This window comes from Amblyraja radiata, chromosome 7 (genome assembly GCF_010909765.2).
Source record: "Amblyraja radiata isolate CabotCenter1 chromosome 7, sAmbRad1.1.pri, whole genome shotgun sequence".
Classification (NCBI taxonomy): Eukaryota; Metazoa; Chordata; class Chondrichthyes; order Rajiformes; family Rajidae; genus Amblyraja; species Amblyraja radiata.
Window position 1 is genome coordinate 35,584,565 of NC_045962.1, and position 20,303 is coordinate 35,604,867.

Consider the following 20,303-nt stretch of genomic DNA (forward strand, 5'->3'; position numbering starts at 1 on the left):
TACACAAGGTCTGAAGAAGAGTCTTGAACTGAAACGTAGCCGATCCATGTTTTCCAGAGATGCTACATGACCCGCCAAGTTACTCCAGCGCTTTGTGTCTCTTCATTATAAATCAGCATCTGTTTCTACACTGTTACTTTGTTAAAGATTTAGTTTGGAACCTCACCTGGACACTTTGCTCTTTTTCCAGCTCTTCGGCTCTGAATGTCAGGTCCCTGTGCAAAGTCTAGTCTGCAGTTCACTTCTATCTCGGCTGGATAATCCAGAATGCCAGAACATAATGGCTTCTTCTCTTCATCCATGGAGGTAGAACAGGAGGATGACGCACTCCGTCTCTCTTCTGAGTCACGTTTTCTGTAGTAAAGTTGCTGTTCACTACTTGGGATGTCTTGCGACGCTCCTTGCTTCCCATATTCATCTTCATCATCATCTGTGATAGCAAATATGACTAAACAAAGTAAGCAATTGTTATTTTAAGAAATATCTCATCACAAGTTTATAAGTTCATAAGTTCTAGGAGCATAGAAACGTAGAAACATAGAAAATAGGTGCAGGAGTAGGCCATTCGGCCCTTCAAGCCTGCACCTCCATTCAATATGATCATGGCTGATCATCCAACTCAGTATCCCGAACCTGCCTTCTCTCCATACCCCCTGATACCTTTAGCCACAAGGGCCACATCTAACTCCCTCTTAAATATAGCCAATGAACTGACCTCAACTACCTTCTGTGGCAGAGAATTCCAGAGATTCACCACTCTCTGTGTGAAAAATGTTTTTCTCATTTCGGTCCTAAAAGACTTCCCCCTTATCCTTAAACTGCAACCCCTTGTTCTGGACTTCCCCAACATCTGGAACAATCTTCATGCATCTCGCCTGTCCAACCCCTTAAGAATTTTGTAAGTTTCTATAAGATCCCCCCTCAATCTTCTAAATTCTAGCGAGTACAAGCCGAGTCTATCCAGTCTTTCTTCATATGAAAGTCCTGCCATCCCAGGAATCAGTCTGGTGAACCTTCTCTGTACTCCCTCTATGGCAAGAATGTCTTTCCTCAAAACTGTACACAATACTCCAGGTGTGGTCTCACCAAGGCATTGTACAACTGCAGTAAAACCTCCCTGCTCCTATACTCCAATCCTTTTGCTATGAATGCTAACATACCATTCGCTTTTTTCACTGCCTGCTGCACCTGCGTGTCTACTTTCAATGACTGGTGTACCATGACACCCAGGTCTCGTTGCATCTCCCCTTTTCCTAATTGGCCACCATTCAGATAATAGTCTACTTTTCTGTTCTTGCCACCAAAGTGGATAACCTCACATTTATCCACATTATACTGCATCTGCCATGCATTTGCCCACTCACCCAACCTATCCAAGTCACCTTGCAGCCTCCTAGAATCCTCCTCATAGCTAACACTGCCCCCCACAAACTTGGAGATGTTGCATTCAATTCCCTCATCCAAATCATTAATATATATTGTAAATAGCTGGGGTCCCAGCACTGTACCCACCTAGTCACTGCCTGTCATTCTGAAAAGGACCCGTTTACTGCAGAATTAGGCCATTCAACCCATCAAGTCTACTCCACCATTCCATCATGACTGATCTATCTTTCCCTCTCAACCCCATTCTCCTGCCTTCTCCCCTTAACTCCTGACATGGTTACTAATCAGAATCCATTTTACTTCGGAGTCACGTGAGTGATTACGTGAAGAAGGCCATCAGCACGCATGCACGTCATTACGTCTTACGCATTGCGCAACGACTGGCTGGCAGGCGCGTTGCTCCTCCAGCTGTAAGTTTCAACCTGCAGGTAAGTTTTAAACTTATTTCCAGGTTCAGTTTTTTCTTGCAGGAATCTCTTCCTACAGAGTTTTTCCTGCTGGATAATTTCGGGGCGAAGTCCGGACGGGCCGCGGGGAAACCGGTTATGGACCGTGGAGAGATCCTGGTCCGGACCGCGGAAGCGCGGGTAGCCGGCGGCCGTCGGGTTCGCTACCCAAGTCGCTGACAATGCGGTCAGCGGCTCCGAGACCGCTGTGGTTCCCGTGAAAGGGGATAAATCCAAGTATAAGTCGGCCAGGCCTATGGACTCGGACGAGTCAGGCCAGGAGGGTTCCTCTCCTTCATGGGTAGCATCTTTGGACATCTAGCCCACATGGAGCACCTGATGGAGAGGTTGCTCCACAATGATATGCTCCAAAGGAGGGAGTTATATCAGCCCGGGTCTTCTCGGGAGCCCGCGGCAGCGGCACCTGTTTCAGGGCTGCACAATGTCTCCCTCTCTGAGGAGGGGAGCATTCGGGGTCAGTTTTTCTCTGTGACTCAGAGTTCGGAGGTATTGCCGGGGAGCATACCACGAGGCACGAAGGGCATGAATCAGAAGTGCCCGCAATGGAAAAAATAGCGCCCTCGGGCGTTTATCCCATAAATGTGATGCTCCATCCTGATATAGGTCCATAGAAGGGGCCATAGCAGCGCAGGTATCCTCAAGGGCCTGCGGCAGCACCTGTTTCAGGGCTGCCTACGAATCTCCCTCTCTGTGGAGGGGAGTGCGAGGGGTCAGTGTGCAACTGACTTCAAATCTGAAAGTATGTCCGTGGAACATACTGGAGCACATATGTATGACTTCAAGGGAATCCTCGCAAACGAAGGTGTTGCTGCCGGAAGAGTTAGTTTCCAGCCATTGGCAGAAAACCCGGAAGGGGCCAGAGTTCCCCTCACGCTACAAGTGCCGGCAGTGAACAGCGCTATCAGGGGTGACATTGGAGGGGGCATGAAATCCAGGAAATGAAACCAGCCGCCGAATCTTCTCTTCAGGTAAGACCTATCCAACAGGTAAGACCTGGATGAGGAAGCAAAAGCTGTCGGACCAATCAAGGTACCAATGACGAGCAAAGCTTCATCGTTTCGGCGACGACACACCCCACACCTCCATCGGCAGTCAGCGGTTCACTGAAGCTGGTGACAGCGTGAAAGCTGGGCAGAGATCTTTCAAGCCAAGGCCCAAGCCGGTCTCAGGAAAAATATGGAATCCACGCACCCTACCAGTCCTACTCTCTAACCAAGGACGGAAATAGAACCGGCATCAGGGGCCTTTGAGCTTACCATAAGACCACCGGTAACCATGCAGGTAGGTGGGTCTGGTTCTTCCGAAACATGGGGTATGTGGACCATTTACAAGTTGGTAATATTTACACTTGTTTTTTTTACAAATTATAATGATAACATGTGATTAGTTTTATACTGCACAGTATACTAGGGTTCCAAGCAGGCTTGGAATTGGGGCCAGAGTTGTCTTTCGAGGCAGGCTCAGTATTATGGCCAGGATTGCCTTTCGAGACAGGCTCGGAAATCTGGCCAGAGTTGTCGTTCGAGGCAGGCACCGAATTGTGTCAGGCATGGCCTTTTCATTGTGAAAGATGGAGAATGTCGGTTCATCCTTGATTTAACTCGCATGTGCAGTATAAACTTTTCAGAATAGAAACTTTGTTACCGTCTAACAACTGATTTCCATAGGATCTTTATGGCATGCATCGATCTCAAAGATACATTCTATTCAGTTCCCATTCACAGGGATCACCGGAGACATTTGAAATTTATCTGGATGGGGCAATGATAACAGTTAAAGTGTTGCAAAATGGGCTAACTTCAGCACCCAGGTTATTTACCAAATTACTAAAACCGGTGCTTGGACTGCTCAGAGCTCAAAAATACTTGTTATGGCTTATCTGGATGATATTCTAAAATTTTGCTAAAATCAACTGTTTCAGCCGCAAACTATATTTGAGAAATTGGGGTTCCTCATCCATCCAGTTAAATCTAAGTTGATACCAACTAGACATTGATTATTGGGATTTACCTTTAACTATTAGTTTGTCTGTGACTCTGCCCTGGGGCAAGAGATTGGAATTAATAGAAGCCTGTAACAACCTTGTTGTTATGAAGCAGCCTTCTATTCATCAAGTGTAATTGGCAATATAGTAGCTGTGATTCAGCCGTGCAAGCTGTTCAGAACTTACATCGTGCAAAGTAGTAACCTCTCAAGTGCCATGTAGGTCATTGTTAACAGACCTATGCTATTACCAGCTGAAGCTACCAAAGTCACAATGGTGGACGAACATTATTCAGCATTGCTGCAGTAGTTTTTGGTCAGTAAATCTTCAGTTATATTACAAACTGATGCTAATGCTCAAAGATGGAAAATTACGAATGCCATCTCTAGTTCGGAGGCGGATGGGATTTGCATGAGTTACCAATTCTTCAGTTATTGGTATCAACTACCTATAGACACTAGGTGCATTCTATGGGTTAAAGGGTTATTGTGCGAACATGCATAATCTGCATGCACAACTCCAAGTTGATACACTGTGGTGGTGGCATATGTTAGTCACATGGGTGCAATCAAGTCAAAGTATCCTGTAATAATTTACCTAACCTCATTTGGTGCTGGTGTAACATCACGTAAAATCAATGACAACACAGAATGGATGTTGGATCACAAAGTATTTTATGATATTATGGCTCGATGGAACACTGAATATCGATATGTTTGCATCCAGGCTCATTCACCGGTTGCAAAAATATGTGGCATAACAGTGGCGAGAGATACATTCTAGCTACACGGAGGAGGAATGTTCTTTTATGTATTTCCTCCATTTTGTCTCATTAGTCGGGTCTTGCAATAAATTCAGCAAGATCCCGCTTCAGGTTTTCGTACTGTCTGACTGGCCTATGCAGCCATGGTTCCCGCTTTTGTCGGGAATAATAATACAACCTTATATGGTTATTCTAAACATAAAACTTTGCTGGTTCAGCCTGTGAGTTGGGAAACCAGTCTCTGCATGATAAAATCAATTCATTGACTTGCAGACTCTGAGTAGACTGCTCCTGCGGCTCGGGTTGTCAGACCGATCCATGTATGTGCTCACTGCAGAGTGCAGGGATAGCACCAAAAAAGCAGTACATTTCCTCTTCAGGAGATGGGAAGCATTTTGTTTAAATGCTAATGTTACATTTAATACAGCACAGATAACTGACGTCTTGGAGTTCATTTTCAAATGGATCTTTGACAATAAATTGTTATAGTGCCATTAACTGTGCCCAACGTGCCTTCTCATCATATTTGCTGCAGCGAACGGGACCCACTCTGTTGGGTCTCACCCTCTGATATCCAGTTTATAAAGGATATCTTTAACACAAGTTCTCCCAGGCCCAAGTACAGAGAAGTATGGGATATTGACATTGTGTTAACACTACTTCACCAGGGGGCTCCAGCTACATCTTTGGGCTGGCTCTCATAAGGTAGTTATCCTCATGGTGCTAGTCTCAGCACAACGGGTCCAGTCACTCCATAAATTGCGACTGGACAGGATGGTTACATCTGCAATAATATAATATTTTATGTTTATGATTTAGTTTAGCAGAGCAGCACAGGGGCGTCAGGTCTCAAACTAGTTTTCATGGCATACCCCATGGACCTTCGGTTATGTGTGGTCACACATTAACAACAATATGTCAAGGTCACCTAGAGCCTTAGAGGTTCTGATACTAGCAATGTTTGTTAGTTACAAAAAACCTCATAAGAAGGTATCAGTTCAGACCATCTCCAGGTGGTTAAAATGGGGTTTTGGCTTATGCAGGAGTAGATGCTAATATTTTCAAATCTCACTCCACCAGGGCTGCTACAACATCAGCAGTAAGGGTTATGAACGTTCCGCTGGACCATATCCTAGCAGCTGCAGGATGGTTTAACGAATGAGCTTTCCAAACATTTTATAATAACCCATTGCCAGACCGGGGGTATTTGCCAACTCTATTTTACGTTCTATTTTATAGTTTCCACCTGGATGAGAGGGGTTACTATTATTGTTATTTGTTCATTAAAAAGCATCAGCTTGTTTTAAATCTATGTCATGTCTGTATGCATTATGAATGTTTCCCTTATCTGTGGTCAACATGCAGTTGTGCTTGTGTGGACTCGTTTTCACGGCATGAAATCACAGAGCTTTGAAATCTTCATGTGGTCACTCACGTGACTCCGAAGTAAAATAGTAAGATTAAACGAGAACTTACCAGTTTGAATTTTCATCTTTATTTTATGAGGAGTTACGATGAGCGATTACGTGCCCTCCGCTCCCAACCCTCATATCATAAAGATCACTCAGTAGTTCTAGTTTCTCTCAAATTTTACTATATTCAGTTCAACAGCTGTTATCTGTGATTTCACACCGCTGCTTTGGAAGTTGACGCGCATGCGTGCTGACGGCCTGCTTCAAGTAATCGCTGATCGTAACTCCTCATAAAATAAAGATCAAACTTCAAGCTGGTAAGTTCTCGTTTAATCTTACTATCAATCTCCACCTTAAAAATATCCATTGGCGGCCTCCACAGCCGTCTGTGGTAATGAATTCCACAGATTCACCCTCCTACTAAATACATTTCTCCTCGTCTCCTTTCTAAAGGTATGTCCTTTTATTCTGAAGCTGTCCCCTCTGGTCCTAGACTCGTCCACTAGTGGAAACATCCTCTCCACATCCATTCTATCCAGGTCTTTCACTATTAGAATCAAGAGAGAGATTTGTGAGCACTTACAGACATTAAGAACAGTCTGAAGAAGGGTCGATAGTCAAGAGAGTCCTGAATGTTTTATTGTCTTATGTCCCGAATAATTAAACTGTTACTTGCAGCGACACAACAGATATGTAAATATAGTACACTACAAAACCCATAATAAACAACACAATAAAGTTCAATATAATATAAATACAGACAAAATAAATTGACAATATTATGGGCCTGTCCCACTTGGCAAATTTTTAGGCAACTGCCGGTGACTGTCATAGTCATTGCAGGTCGCTGAAAAACCGGCACCAACCTACGTCATCTTGGCGACAACCTATGACAGCACCTACATCAGGAGAAGTCAAACTACGCTCATTGGCGTCAAACCCACTGTCACTGAAAATGTTTCAAAATGTTGAAAATTTAGCAGCGACCAGAAAGACGCTACGACTTTTTGCGTGACTAAGGAGACTACTCCCGGCGACCAACGGCGAACATGTGGCGACAAACTAGTCGGCTGTAATTGCCTAAAAAATCGGTGAAGTGTGACAGGCCCATAAGGCTAACTCATGAGCGGGGCAGCGGTTAGAGCTGCTGCCTCACAGCACCAGAGACCTGGGTTTGATCCTGACATGGGGTTATGTCTTATGTGTGGAGATTGCACGTTCTCCTTGTGACCGCGAGGGCTTCCTCCGGGTGCTCCGGTTTCCTCCCACTTCCCAAAGACATGCGGGTTTGTTTGTTAATTGCCATCTGTAATTTGCCATCAGTGTGTAGGGAGTGGATGAGAAAGTGGGATAATATAGAGCTAATGTGAATGGGTGATTGAAGATCGGCGTGGACATGGTGGGCTAAAGGGCATGCTACAGTGCCACTTGTACTCAAGATTAAAATCTACTTTAACTTTTAATTTGCACTGTATACTCTCAGTACAATCTTACCATCCAGTTGCATAATTTAATTGTAACACATTTTAGGTAGCTTTCGGGTTACAGAAGCATTCCCGGGAATTATTCATAATCTGATTTATCAGTAATTGAGCAATGTTCATTTTATGTAGTAATCCATATCGTATTGGTATATGTACACTTGGTCCTACTTCATGTTTAGTTTAGTTTAGAGATATTGTATAGCGTGGAAATAGGCCCTTCGGCCCCCCGAATCAGCGCCGACCAGTGATCACCCCGTATACTAACTCTAGCCCACACACTATGGACAATTTACAGAAGCCAATTAACCTACAAACCCGCACATCCTTGGAATGTGGGAGGAAACCGGAGCATGCGAAGAAAACCTATGCGGTCACAGGCAGAACGTACAAACTGGGTACAGACAGCACCCATAGTTAGAATTGATCCCGGGACTCTGATGCTGTAAGGCAGCAACTCTACCACTGGGCCACTGTGCCCCTCTGCACGATACACATTAAACAATAATGTAATACAGGTATTAATAAATACCACAAATTATTTTATTCTTATTACAGATCCACCATCGATTTTCCAGCACTCTTGGTTCCAGAGCCTTGTCATATTATCTGTTTTGCGTCACCAACAGAGGTCATGGCTTCCGAGGGGAGTCCAACGGTAACAGACCGTTCCGCCTAGGCCACCGGGGGCCAAGATCCCGGCTCGCAAAGTCAGCCTCGGAAGTCGGCTATGGGAACGAATCTGCTAGCTCCGGCCAGGACAGAATTCCAGAGCCCTGGCTGCAGGGTGCACATTCGACCCGCCGATCGGCCACAGAAGTCCCGATGGGGTCGAGAGCGGCCGACTCACCCGGCCTAGGCGCCACATTTTTGGGGGGACTTCCGGGGGAGGGGATTTCAAGTGCCTCAAAAAGGCACCCAGTATCATTAATGACCCAAACCACCCTGGCCACGCTCTTATCTAGCTACGACCATCGGAAAGACGTTTCAGGAGCCTGAAAACCGTAACCTCCAGGTTCAAGAACAGCATCTTCCCAGCAACTATCAGGCCCTTGAACACTGCACAACACTAACTTCAGCAACAGAGATTGACTATGAACTGAATCTTTCGTTACATTATGGACTCTGGTTTTCGACTGTTGTGGTTACCTAGTATTACTGTCATTAATTGATTGTATTATTGATAGTTATACATTACGTATATATTATATACATTATTATACATTTGTCTATGTGCTATTGCATTAATGGTCCTGTAATGCGGCAGCAAGTAAGAATTTATCGTTCTGTTGCCAGTCCAGATAACAACTAAACACTCTTTACTCTTGATATATTGAAATATTGTAGCGGCACCAGCTGGTGCCTTGGGGTAGTCGAACCCTCCGATTGGCTACCTCAGTCACGTGGGCGCGGGGAGGGGTTTTTCGCTCGCTTTTGGGCAAGCCCATTCATTCTGATCACCACCCTTGTGGTAGCAACATCGTTATTTAGCCGACTATAGACTCTCGTTGTATTTGTTTAACTTTCACAATAAAGTTTGTTGAAAATCAACCTGCCGTCTCGACTCCGCTAAAATATCACAAATAATATATATACAGTGAATGAAAACAGCTCTTGTCGAAATAAGCAATTTTTCTTTTGACTAAAATTATTTTGAAGTGAGAGTTTAAAAGAACCAAGAAAAATGGCTCAAAGATGTTTAAATTGGAATATCTGCCTCTTTTTTTTGACAAATTCAGCTTTTCAGGTTAGTTTAGTTTATTGGCACGTGTAGAGGAAGGTACAGTATAGATACAGTATAAAGATTTTTGTTGTATGCTGTCCAGTCAGCAAGAATACTATACATGATTACAATCAAGCTGTTCACCGTGTACAGGTACATGATAAAGGTCATAGCCTCTGAATAAAAGGACATAACTTTAGAAAGATGCGGAGGAATTTATTTAGGCAGAGATTGGTGAATCTGTGGAATTCATTGCCACAGAAGGCTTTGGAGGTCAAGTCAATGGACATTTTTAAGGTGGAGATTGATATATTCTTGATAAGTGAGGGTGTCAGGGGTTAAGGGGAGAAGATAGGAGAATGGGATTGAGAGGGAAAGATAATCAGCCATGATTGAATGGCGGAGAAGACTTGATGGGCCGAAAGGCCAAATTCTGCTCCGATTACATGATCTTATGAATAATGTTCAGTACAACATAAAGTCCAGTAAAGTCCGATTAAAAATAACTCGAGAGTCTACAGTGAGGTAGATGGGAAGTCAGAACTGCTCAGGGCTAACAGGATAAATAAACATAAGGGATAAATAAGCATGATGGATAAATTACCTGCGTTAGTTTTCTTCTTGAAGGAAAGTTTTCTTCTTCTCAGTCTGGGAATATCCTGGTCTGAATCATCACTGGATTCTGCTTGGAGAAGGATGTCTGCCTAGAGTACAGAAGAAAAGATGACCTCAGACATCAGCGTTCAAAACAAATGAGGAAGAAGCATGTCCCTCTTCACCACCAGTCATTGCTTCAAACTTAGCCCAAAATAAGTAGTAGATGCACGGAACTGCAGATGCTAGAATCTTGCGTAGGAAATAAAGTGTTACCGCAAATCAGCGGCTCAGGCAGCATCAGTGGAGGACATGGACAGGTGATGTTTCAGATCCAGACCCTTCTTCAGGCACAGTTTTTATCCAAAACTTTGCCTGTCCATCTTCTCCACGGATGTTGCTTGACCCACCAAGTTACTCCTGCACTTTGTGTTCTTAGCCAGAATTAAATCCACTCTGACATTTTAGTTTAGTTTAGCTTATTGTCACGTGTGCAGTGAAAAGGTATTATGTTGTGTGTTATTCAGTCAGCGGAAATACTACACATGATTACAATCAAGCTGTCCACAGTGTACATATACAGGATAAAGGGACTTTATCTTCCACATTTAGTGGAAGATAAAGTCCAATAAAGATAGTCCAAAGGTCTCCTATGAGGTGGATAGTAGGTCAGGACTGCTTTCTAGTGGTAATAGGATGGTTTAGGCAAGAGCTACAGAAGTGTGAAAACACACACCTCCAGATTCTGGGACAGTATTTTCCCAGCTGTAATCAAGCAAATGCACTATCCTATCAATAATTCTGGGGCGGTACTGAGCTACCATCTACCTCATTGGAGTCCCTTAGACTATCTTTAATCGGACTTTACTGGACTTTCTTTGTACTAAGCTTTATTCCCTTTATCATGTACCTATACACTATAAATGACTTGATTGTAATCATGTATAGTCTTTCCGCTGACTGGATAGCCCGCACCAAAAGCTTTTTACTGTACCTGACAATATTGTCACATGACAATAAACTAAACCAGTGATTTAGACCTTGCCTGACTGTGATGACAGTGACTTTGTCTATTGCAATATTGGTTTCAAAGATTTTATATAACAAAGTTGTCTGGCATTGGTATGAGATACTGAGATAAAGGCAACATTTGTCACTGAGTGATACAACCTTTTCTGAGTGATACAAGTGAGACATCTAATCTGATCTACAATATTACCTTAAGCTTGAGAAAGGATTCTATTGAAGGTCAAAGATGATGGATGGTTTGATAGAAAGAAGAAAGAGCTTGCATTGTTTCTGTCCTCCCCAACATTTTCACAATGTCCCAAAATACTTGCCAATCAGACCAGTACTATTGAATACGGCTGTGGAAAATATGACTTTACTTTAGACTTTATACTTTATATTGGGACTGTATCCTAGCTTTTTTATTATACTAGAGATACAACATAGAAACAGGCCCTTCAGCCCACCGAGTCCATGCCGACCGATGATCACCTGTACACTAGTTCTATGTTATCCCAGTTTCCCATCCTATATACTAGGACTACTGTAGATGGGCATGTTGGTCGGCGTGAGAAAGTTGGGCCGATGGGACAGTTTCCACGTTGTATGACTCTATGATTCTATAAGGTATTTTCTTAACGTATTATATCAGGCAACTTAACTTTTGATTTTAGTCTTTCGGCCCACCAGGTCCGAAGTACACTGATCAGCGTACACTGGCACTATTCTACACACGAGGGACAATTTACAATTTACTGAAGCCTAACCTACAAGCCTGCATGCCTTTGAAGTGTGGGAGAAAACTAGAGCACCCAGTAAAAATCCACACGGTCACAGGGATAACGTACAAACTCCACACAGATAGCACCCGTGGTCAGGATCAAACCCGGGGGGTCTGGTGTTGTGAGACAGCAACTTAACGCTGCGTCACTGTGCCGCCCCCTAAAGGTCAAGTATTAGTGGGAATACTGAGAATAAATTACTGGCTCTTTGTAGGAAAGGGCCATGGGATGTTTTAGAAGCACCTGTGAAGGCAGGGTTACCTGGACTTTATCCTTACCAATATTGAAGGCCCTCAGCATCCATAAGGACTCATCACACCCCTGCCACGGTCTGTTTCAACTACTTCCCTCTGGCAGACGTTACAAGGCCTTCTACGCCCGAACCTCCAGACTCAGGAACAGTTTTATCCCAAGAGCTATAGCGGCTCTGAACCGGCCCTAATGAGTGCCCCCCCACTCACCCCCTTTGGACAGTCTCCCTCAGATGGTCACGTCAATCAATTCAGCTTGCTTATTTATGTATTGTATTTATTTACCTTTCTTGTACACCAGTGGAGCTGCACACTAAATCTCGTTGCACTGACGTGCAATGACAATAAAAGATATTATTATTATTATTATTATTATTATTATTATTATTATTATTATTATTATTATTATTATTATTATTATTATTATTATTATTATTACTATTATTCGAGTCATTGAGTCATACAGCATGGAGGCAAGCCCTTCATCCCAATGTGTCCATGCCAAGCTAAACTAGTCCCATTTGTCTACGTTTGGCCCATGTCCCTCTAAACCTATACTATCCATGTACCAGTTCAAGTGTCTTTTAAATGTTGTTATAGTACATGCATCAACTACCTCCTCTGACAGCTCGTTCCATATACTCATCACCCTCTGTGTGAAAAACCTGCTCCTCAGGTTCCTATTAAATCTTTCCCGTTGCACCTTAAACAAATGTCCCCTGGTTCTTCATTCCCCTACTCTGGGTAAAAGACGGTGTACATTCACTCTATCTATTCCCCTCATGATTTTGTACACGTCTATATGATCACCCCTCTGCCTCCTGCTCTCTAAGGAATAGAGTCTTAACCTGCTCAACCTGCTTCACTTTCCACATTTCAAAAGCGCATGGTAACAAGATTTTTATTATTCTTCCTGCTGACAGCATCACAGTTAATTACAGATTTAGTCACCAACTTGAATTAATAGATCTTAATTTATCTGCTGAAGATAGACACCGAGTATCTGCCTGCCCCGCTGAGTAACTCAGCGAGACAGGCAGCATCTCTGGATAAAAGGAATTGGTGATGATTCGGGTCGAGACCCTTCTTCAGACTGCTGTCAGGTAAAAATGTACGATGGTATGGTAAATATTAAGTATCAAGAACATAGAACTTAGTGCAATACAGCACAGGAACAGGCCCTTCGGCCCACAATATACCTGCCATACATAATGCCAAGATAAACTAATTTCTGTCTACACGTGATCCATATCCCTTCATTCCCCACATATCCATGTGTCCGTCTAAAAGCCTCTTAAACGTCACTATCATATCTGTCTCCACCACCATCCCTGGCAGCGCATTCCAGGCACCCACCACACTCTGTAAAATATCAAGCCCCATACATCTCCTATTAACTTTTCCCCTTTCCCTTAAAGCTATGTCCTCTCGTCTTTGACATTTCCAGACTGGATTGAATGGTGGAGTAGACTTGATGGACCGAATGCTTAATTCGGCTCCTATAACTTATTAAGCATATAAAATTATGAGAGGCACAATTACTGTAAGGTAGACAGTCTGAACCTTTTTTCCAGTCTGGAAATGTCAAAGACGAGAGGACATAGCTCATCTACTGTATCTGTTATTCTAGGTGTGGAATCCTATATATTGGCGAGACCAAGTGCAGACTGGGCGATCCTTTTGCTGAACACCTACACTCAGTCCATCTTGGCCTACGTGTTACCAAACATTTTAAATCCCCTTCCCATTCCCACACTGTCCTTTCCGTCCTGAGCCTCTTCCACTGTCAGAGTGAGGCCAAACACAAATTGGAGGAACTGCACCTCATATTTCACTTGGGCAGCTTACACCCTGCGGTATGATGATTGATTGTTTCCAAGGGTCTGTTTCCATGCTGTATTTCTAAACTAAACTCTAACCTTGTAAATCTATGAATACTGATTTCCCTAGTTTCAAGTATCTCTTACATTCCCTCTCTCCATGTCCTAGATGTCCTGCTAGTTTCACTGTTTGTATCCCCTCGTTATCACCTCCTCCATAGCCAACAATGGACCATTGTGGGCTCTTTGGCTATTGGTGCCAGCTCTGATTTGTTGTGCACCTTCTCATACCTCAAGTTTCTCTCTCCCCTGACTCTCAGTCTAAAGAAACGTCACGACCTGAAACGTCACCTATTCCTTTTCTCCAGAAATGCTGCCTGACCCATTGGGTTACTCCAGCATTTTGTATCTATCTTCTATCCTTGAATCCTTTAACTCAGTCTTAAATTTGGGGATTTTCTGATTTCACTTCTTGATTAGTTAGGGCGTCAAAAGAATACAGGAAAATGGGATTGAGACGGAAAGAGAGGTCAGCCATGATTTATGACCCTTATGACCCTTATGGTCTAACAAATTTTCTTTGATACCTTTGAGCCTTCATCCCGTAAATTGAACGTGAGTTCCAGATTTGTTAAGAAGAAGTCAGAAAACTCTGGATACATGTCCAAAACCTCCAGTAGATCTTCCCTTTGGATCTTGTGCAGATCGCAGTATGTGAGTGCCCGAACATCAGCATTAGATTTCCCCGGTCTCGCGTAAAGATGGATCATTTCACCAAAGATGTCATTTTTCCCTGGGAGGAAACAGATATTTTGTTAAAATCAAAGTTTCTTGGACATAATTTGAGTTACTTTTTCTCCCTAACTACAGCATCGGGATTCAATATTCATACCATTGCCTAGCGTACAACCCCACAGTATGAACATTGCTGATGATAGACACAAAATGCTGGAGTAACTCAGCGATAGGTGAGTCCCACACCTCTTTTACAGATGTCTCTCCCCCCTCCCTCCATCACAATCAGTCCGAAGAAAGGTCTCAACCCAAAATGTCACTTATCCATGTTCAGCACTTTGTGTATTTTTATGATTGAAACATGTAATGCAAAGGATAGGTTTTGTAGATCTTATGACATTTTGTTATTAATACATAATATTGTCTCCCTCTCGGTTATAGGACTTATGAACGGTCCTTCAATGAGCTTCTATAAGGGCAGCACAGTGGCACCACAGTAGAGTTGCTGCCTTGAAGCCCGGGGAGCCGTTGGTGCGAGGAGGAGTTACCTGGAGCTGTGAGTATAAAAACAGCGCGGGGCTTGCTTCTACAGAGGCCCGGGGAGCCGTTGGTGCGAGGAGGAGTTACCTGGAGCTGTGAGTATAAATACAGCGCGGGGCTTGCTTCTACAGAGGCCCGGGGAGCCGTTGGTGCGAGGAGGAGTTACCTGGAGCTGTGAGTTACCCAAATCTGCAACGTTCATCTCACTTCCAGAGAAGGAGTCTGGTGGAAGCCTCTGATTGGTGGAAGAGGACCAGAGGAAGCAGCTGATTGGCTTGTATCCCGGGTAAGGCTTTATTGTATTCAAATAAGGGGGAGAATGAGGGCCAGGGCAGTTTACTGTTCTGGATGTCAGATGTGGGAGGTCATGGAGTCTGAGTGCCCTCCAGATGTCCACATCTGCGCCAGGTGCGTCGAGATGGGGCTCCTAAGGGACCGTGTTAGGAACCTGGAGCAGCAACTCGATGACCTCTGTCTGCTCAGGGAGAGCGAGGAGGTCATAGAAAGGAGTTACAGGGAGGTGGTCACTCCAAGACCACGGGAGACAGAAAACTGGGTCACAGTTAGGAAGGGCAACGGGCAGAGGCAGGGACTGGTGAGTACCCCGGTGGCTGTACTCCTTGAAAATAAGTATTCATGTTTGAGTAAGGGTGGGGGAGACAGCCTACCTGGGGGCAGCGACAGCGGCCGGGCCTCTGGCACAAAGACCGGTCCTGTTGCTCAGAAGGGTAAGGAAAAGAAGAGGAGGGCAATTGTAATAGGGGACTCTATAGTCAGGGGGTCGGATAGGCGATTCTGTGGACGCAGACAGGAGACCCGGATGGTAGTTTGCCTCCCTGGTGCCAGGGTCAGGGATGTGTCTGAACGTGTCCAAGAAATCCTGAAATGGGAGGGAGAGGAGCCTGAGGTTGTGGTACATATAGGTACCTACGACATAGGTAAAAAAAGAGAAGAGGTCCTGAAAGAAGAATTTTGGGAGTTAGGTAGAGAGTTAAGGAGAAGGACTGCAAAGGTAACAATCTCAGGATTACTGCCTGTGCCATGCGACGGTGAGAGTAGGAATGGAGCGAGGTGGAGGATAAATGCGTGGATGAGGGACTGGTGCAGTGGGTATGGATTCAAGTTTCTGGATCATTGGGACCTCTTTTGGATAAGGTGCGACCTGTACAGAAAGGACGGGTTGCACTTGAACTCGAGGGGGACCAATATCCTGGCGGGGAGATTTGCAAAGGCTACTGGGGAGACTTTAAACTAGTATGGTTGGGGGGAGGGACTCGAATTGGGAAAGCTAGCAGTCAGTGTGTGAGGCAGGAGGCAGAGAATGGTAGCACTCTGACCCAAAATGTAGGGGAGAGAGAAGAAAAAGACAATAAACAGAAAATAAGAGAGGGTGGGTTTCTTAAATGTGTATATTTTAATGCTAGGAGCATTGTAAGAAAGGTGGATGAACTTAGAGCCTGGATTGACACCTGGAAGTATGATGTTGTGGCGATCAGTGAAACATGGTTGCAGGAGGGCTGTGATTGGAAACTAAATATTCCAGGATTTCGTTGCTTCAGGTGTGATAGAATTGGAGGGGCAAGAGGTGGAGGTGTTGCATTGCTTATCAGGGAAGATATTACAGCAGTGCTTTGGCAGGATAGATTAGAGGGCTCGTCTAGGGAGGCTATTTGGGTGGAACTGAGAAATGGGAAAGGGGTAGCAACACTTATAGGGGTGTATTATAGACCGCCAAATGGGGAGCGAGAATTGGAAGAGCAAATATGTAAGGAGATTGCAAATATTAGTAGTAAGCACAAGGTAGTGATTGTGGGAGATTTCAATTTTCCACACATAGACTGGGAAACACATTCAGTAAATGGGCTGGATAGGTTGGAGTTTGTAAAATGTGTGCAGGATAGTTTTTTGCAGCAATACATAGAAGTACCTACTAGAGAAGGGGCGGTGCTGGACCTCCTGTTAGGAAATGAGACGGGTCAGGTGGCAGAGGTATGCGTTGGGGAACAGTTCGGGACCAGTGATCACAATACCATTAGTTTCAATATAATTATGGAGAGGGTCAGAACTGGACCTAGGGTTGAGATTTTTGATTGGAGAAAGGCTAACTTTGAGGAGATGCGAAAGGATTTAAAAGGAGTAAATTGGGACAGTTTGTTTGATGGGAAAGATGTGGAAGAGAAATGGAGGACATTTAAAGGTGAAATTTTAAGAGTACAGAATCTTTATGTCCCTGTTCGGTTGAAAGGAAATAGTAAAAATTGGAAAGAGCCATGGTTTTCCAGGGAAATTGGACACTTGGTTCGGAAAAAGAGAGAGATCTACAATAATTATAGGCAGCATGGAGTAAATGAGGTGCTTGAGGAGTATAAAGAATGTAAAAAGAATCTTAAGAAAGAAATTAGAAAAGCTAAAAGAAGATATGAGGTTGCTTTGGCAAGTAAGGTGAAAGTAAATCCAAAGGGTTTCTACAGCTATATTAATAGCAAAAGGATAACGAGGGATAAAATTGGTCCATTAGAAAGTCAGAGTGGACAGCTATCTGCAGAGCCAAAAGAGATGGGGGAGATATTGAACAATTTCTTTTCTTCGGTATTCACCAAGGAGAAGGATATTGAATTATGTGAGGTAAGGGAAACAAGCAGAGTAGCTATGGAAACTATGAGATTCAAAGAAGAGGAAGTACTGACACTTTTGAGAAATATAAAAGTGGATAAGTCTCCAGGCCCGGACAGGATATTCCCTAGGACATTGAGGGAAGTTAGTGTAGAAATAGCAGGGGCTATGACAGAAATATTTCAAATGTCATTAGAAACGGGAATAGTGCCGGAGGATTGGCGTGCTGCGCATGTTGTTCCATTGTTTAAAAAGGGGTCTAAGAGTAAACCTAGCAATTATAGACCTGTTAGTTTGACGTCAGTGGTGGGCAAATTAATGGAAAGGATACTTAGAGATAATATATATAAGCATCTGGATAAACAGGGTCTGATTAGGAACAGTCAACATGGATTTGTGCCTGGAAGGTCATGTTTGACTAATCTTCTTGAATTTTTTGAAGAGGTTACTCGGGAAATTGATGAGGGTAAAGCAGTGGATGTTGTATATATGGACTTCAGTAAGGCCTTTGACAAGGTTCCTCACGGAAGGTTGGTTAAGAAGGTTCAATTGTTGGGTATTAATGGTGGAGTAGCAAGATGAATTCAACAGTGGCTGAATGGGAGATGCCAGAGAGTAATGGTGGATGGTTGTTTGTCAGGTTGGAGGCCAGTGACTAGTGGGGTGCCACAGGGATCTGTGTTGGGTCCACTGTTGTTTGTCATGTACATCAATGATCTGGATGATGGTGTGGTAAATTGGATTAGTAAGTATGCAGATGATACTAAGATAGGTGGGGTTGTGGATAATGAAGTAGATTTTCAAAGTCCACAGAGAGATTTATGCCAGTTGGAAGAGTGGGCTGAAAGATGGCAGATGGAGATTAATGCTGATAAGTGTGAGGTGCTACATCTTGGCAGGACAAATCAAAATAGGACGTACATGGTAAATGGTAGGGAATTGAAGAATGCAGGTGAACAGAGGGATCTGGGAATAACTGTGCACAGTTCCCTGAAAGTGGAATCTCATGTAGATAGGGTGGTAAAGAAAGCTTTTGGTGTGCTGGCCTTTATAAATCAGAGCATTGAGTATAGAAGTTGGGATGTAATGTTAAAATTGTACAAGGCATTGGTGAGGCCAATTCTGGAGTATGGTGTACAATTTTGGTCACCTAATTATAGGAAGGATGTCAACAAAATAGAGAGAGTACAGAGGAGATTTACTAGAATGTTGCCTGGGTTTCAGCAACTAAGTTACAGAGAAAGGTTGAACAAGTTAGGGCTTTATTCTTTGGAGCGCAGAAGGTTAAGGGGGGACTTGATAGAGGTCTTTAAAATGTTGAGAGGGATAGACAGAGTTGACGTGGATAAGCTTTTCCCACTGAGAGTAGGGAAGATTCAAACAAGGGGACATGACTTGAGAATTAAGGGACAGAAGTTTAGGGGTAACAAGAGGGGGGAACTTCTTTACTCAGAGAGTGGTAGCTGTGTGGAATGAGCTTCCAGTGAAGGTGGTGGAGGCAGGTTCGTTTTTATCATTTAAAAATAAATTGGATAGTTATATGGACGGGAAAGGAATGGAAGGTTATGGTCTGAGCGCAGGTATATGGGACTAGGGGAGAATACGTGTTCGGCACGGACTAGAAGGGTCGAGATGGCCTGTTTCCGTGCTGTAATTGTTATATGGTTAAAGAGCCAGAGACCCCGGTTCAATCCTGACCATGGGTGCTGCCTGTAAGGAATTTATACCTTCTTCCTGTGACGGGATTTCTCCCAGTGCTCCGGTTTCCTCCCACACTCCAAAGAAGTGCAGGTTTGTAGTTTAATTGGCTTCGGTAAAATTGTAAATTGTCATTAGTGTGTAGGATAGTGCTAGTGTGCGGGGTGATCGCAGACTCAATAAGCCGAAGGACCTGTTTGTACTCTGTTTCCCTAAAGTCTAAAGTATAAACAGCCCATAGCCACATATGGAAAAAATCCCATCTTCATGACAATTAGCAAGGCCAAGAATTTCATATGTCTTAATTATTTCAACAGCATGCGGTCCCAAAATAACAAAGGCAAAATGTGGACACTAATTACTTCTTAACAGAACCTTGACATGACCGAGATAATATTTACGGATGTTGTCTCAACGGCACGGAAAAGAAAATATATGAGGTGGTATTACGGAGAAAACATATTCATGATAGTCAGAAATTGTTAGATAAAATAGCCGGGAGCTGCAAGGATTTACAATGGTTTTGTCTTTTGAGTAGCACCATTATGTCAAGATTTACTCGGAAGACCATTTATCCAGTGAAAAATGAGCAGTTTTTGTAAGATTTAGCTTAGAACACCTGCTCAATATCAGATAGACATTGAAAAATAGCCTAATTATACAGAGGATTTGTCAATAACATGGAGAGGCAAGGAATATCATGGTGTGATGAATGAGGCTTTAATTTTATAATACAGCACCTGCATGTGAATGTTAAACAGCAAGAAAGTGCTACAATACATCTCCTTTGACAAGTGCAAAGCACATTTTTAAGAGACACTGCATTTAGCAATTACACGAGTCCTCAAACAATTTTTGGACAAATTTACCAGTTATCAGTCTATTCAATCATGCTTTGGCAAACAATGTACAGATAGCTATTAAAGGAATGTTTCCCATTCTCAATAAAGCCCCGGCTCTATAAATCTATTGATATGGATCGTGTGATACTCATTTAATGGAAATATATCCATTGACAGGAAACATTTAGTTGCTATTCATTACAA

General features: G+C 43.5%; 1 protein-coding gene across 2 annotated transcripts in view; it reads right to left on the reverse strand.

Annotated features, from left to right (window-relative positions):
* The window catches only part of kcnh7 (potassium voltage-gated channel subfamily H member 7), a 350,824-nt gene that overhangs the window by 10,349 nt on the left and 320,172 nt on the right, over window positions 1-20,303 (reverse strand). Inside the window, exons 11-13 of one of the 2 annotated variants that reach the window (XM_033024163.1) lie at window positions 14,259-14,464; window positions 9,821-9,920; window positions 167-448 (exon numbers count right to left, since the gene is read on the reverse strand). In XM_033024163.1, coding sequence (XP_032880054.1) covers window positions 167-448; window positions 9,821-9,920; window positions 14,259-14,464 — 588 coding nt within the window. The remainder of the gene's footprint in view (window positions 1-166; window positions 449-9,820; window positions 9,921-14,258; window positions 14,465-20,303) is intronic. The other variant, XM_033024164.1, reaches the window with a different exon arrangement.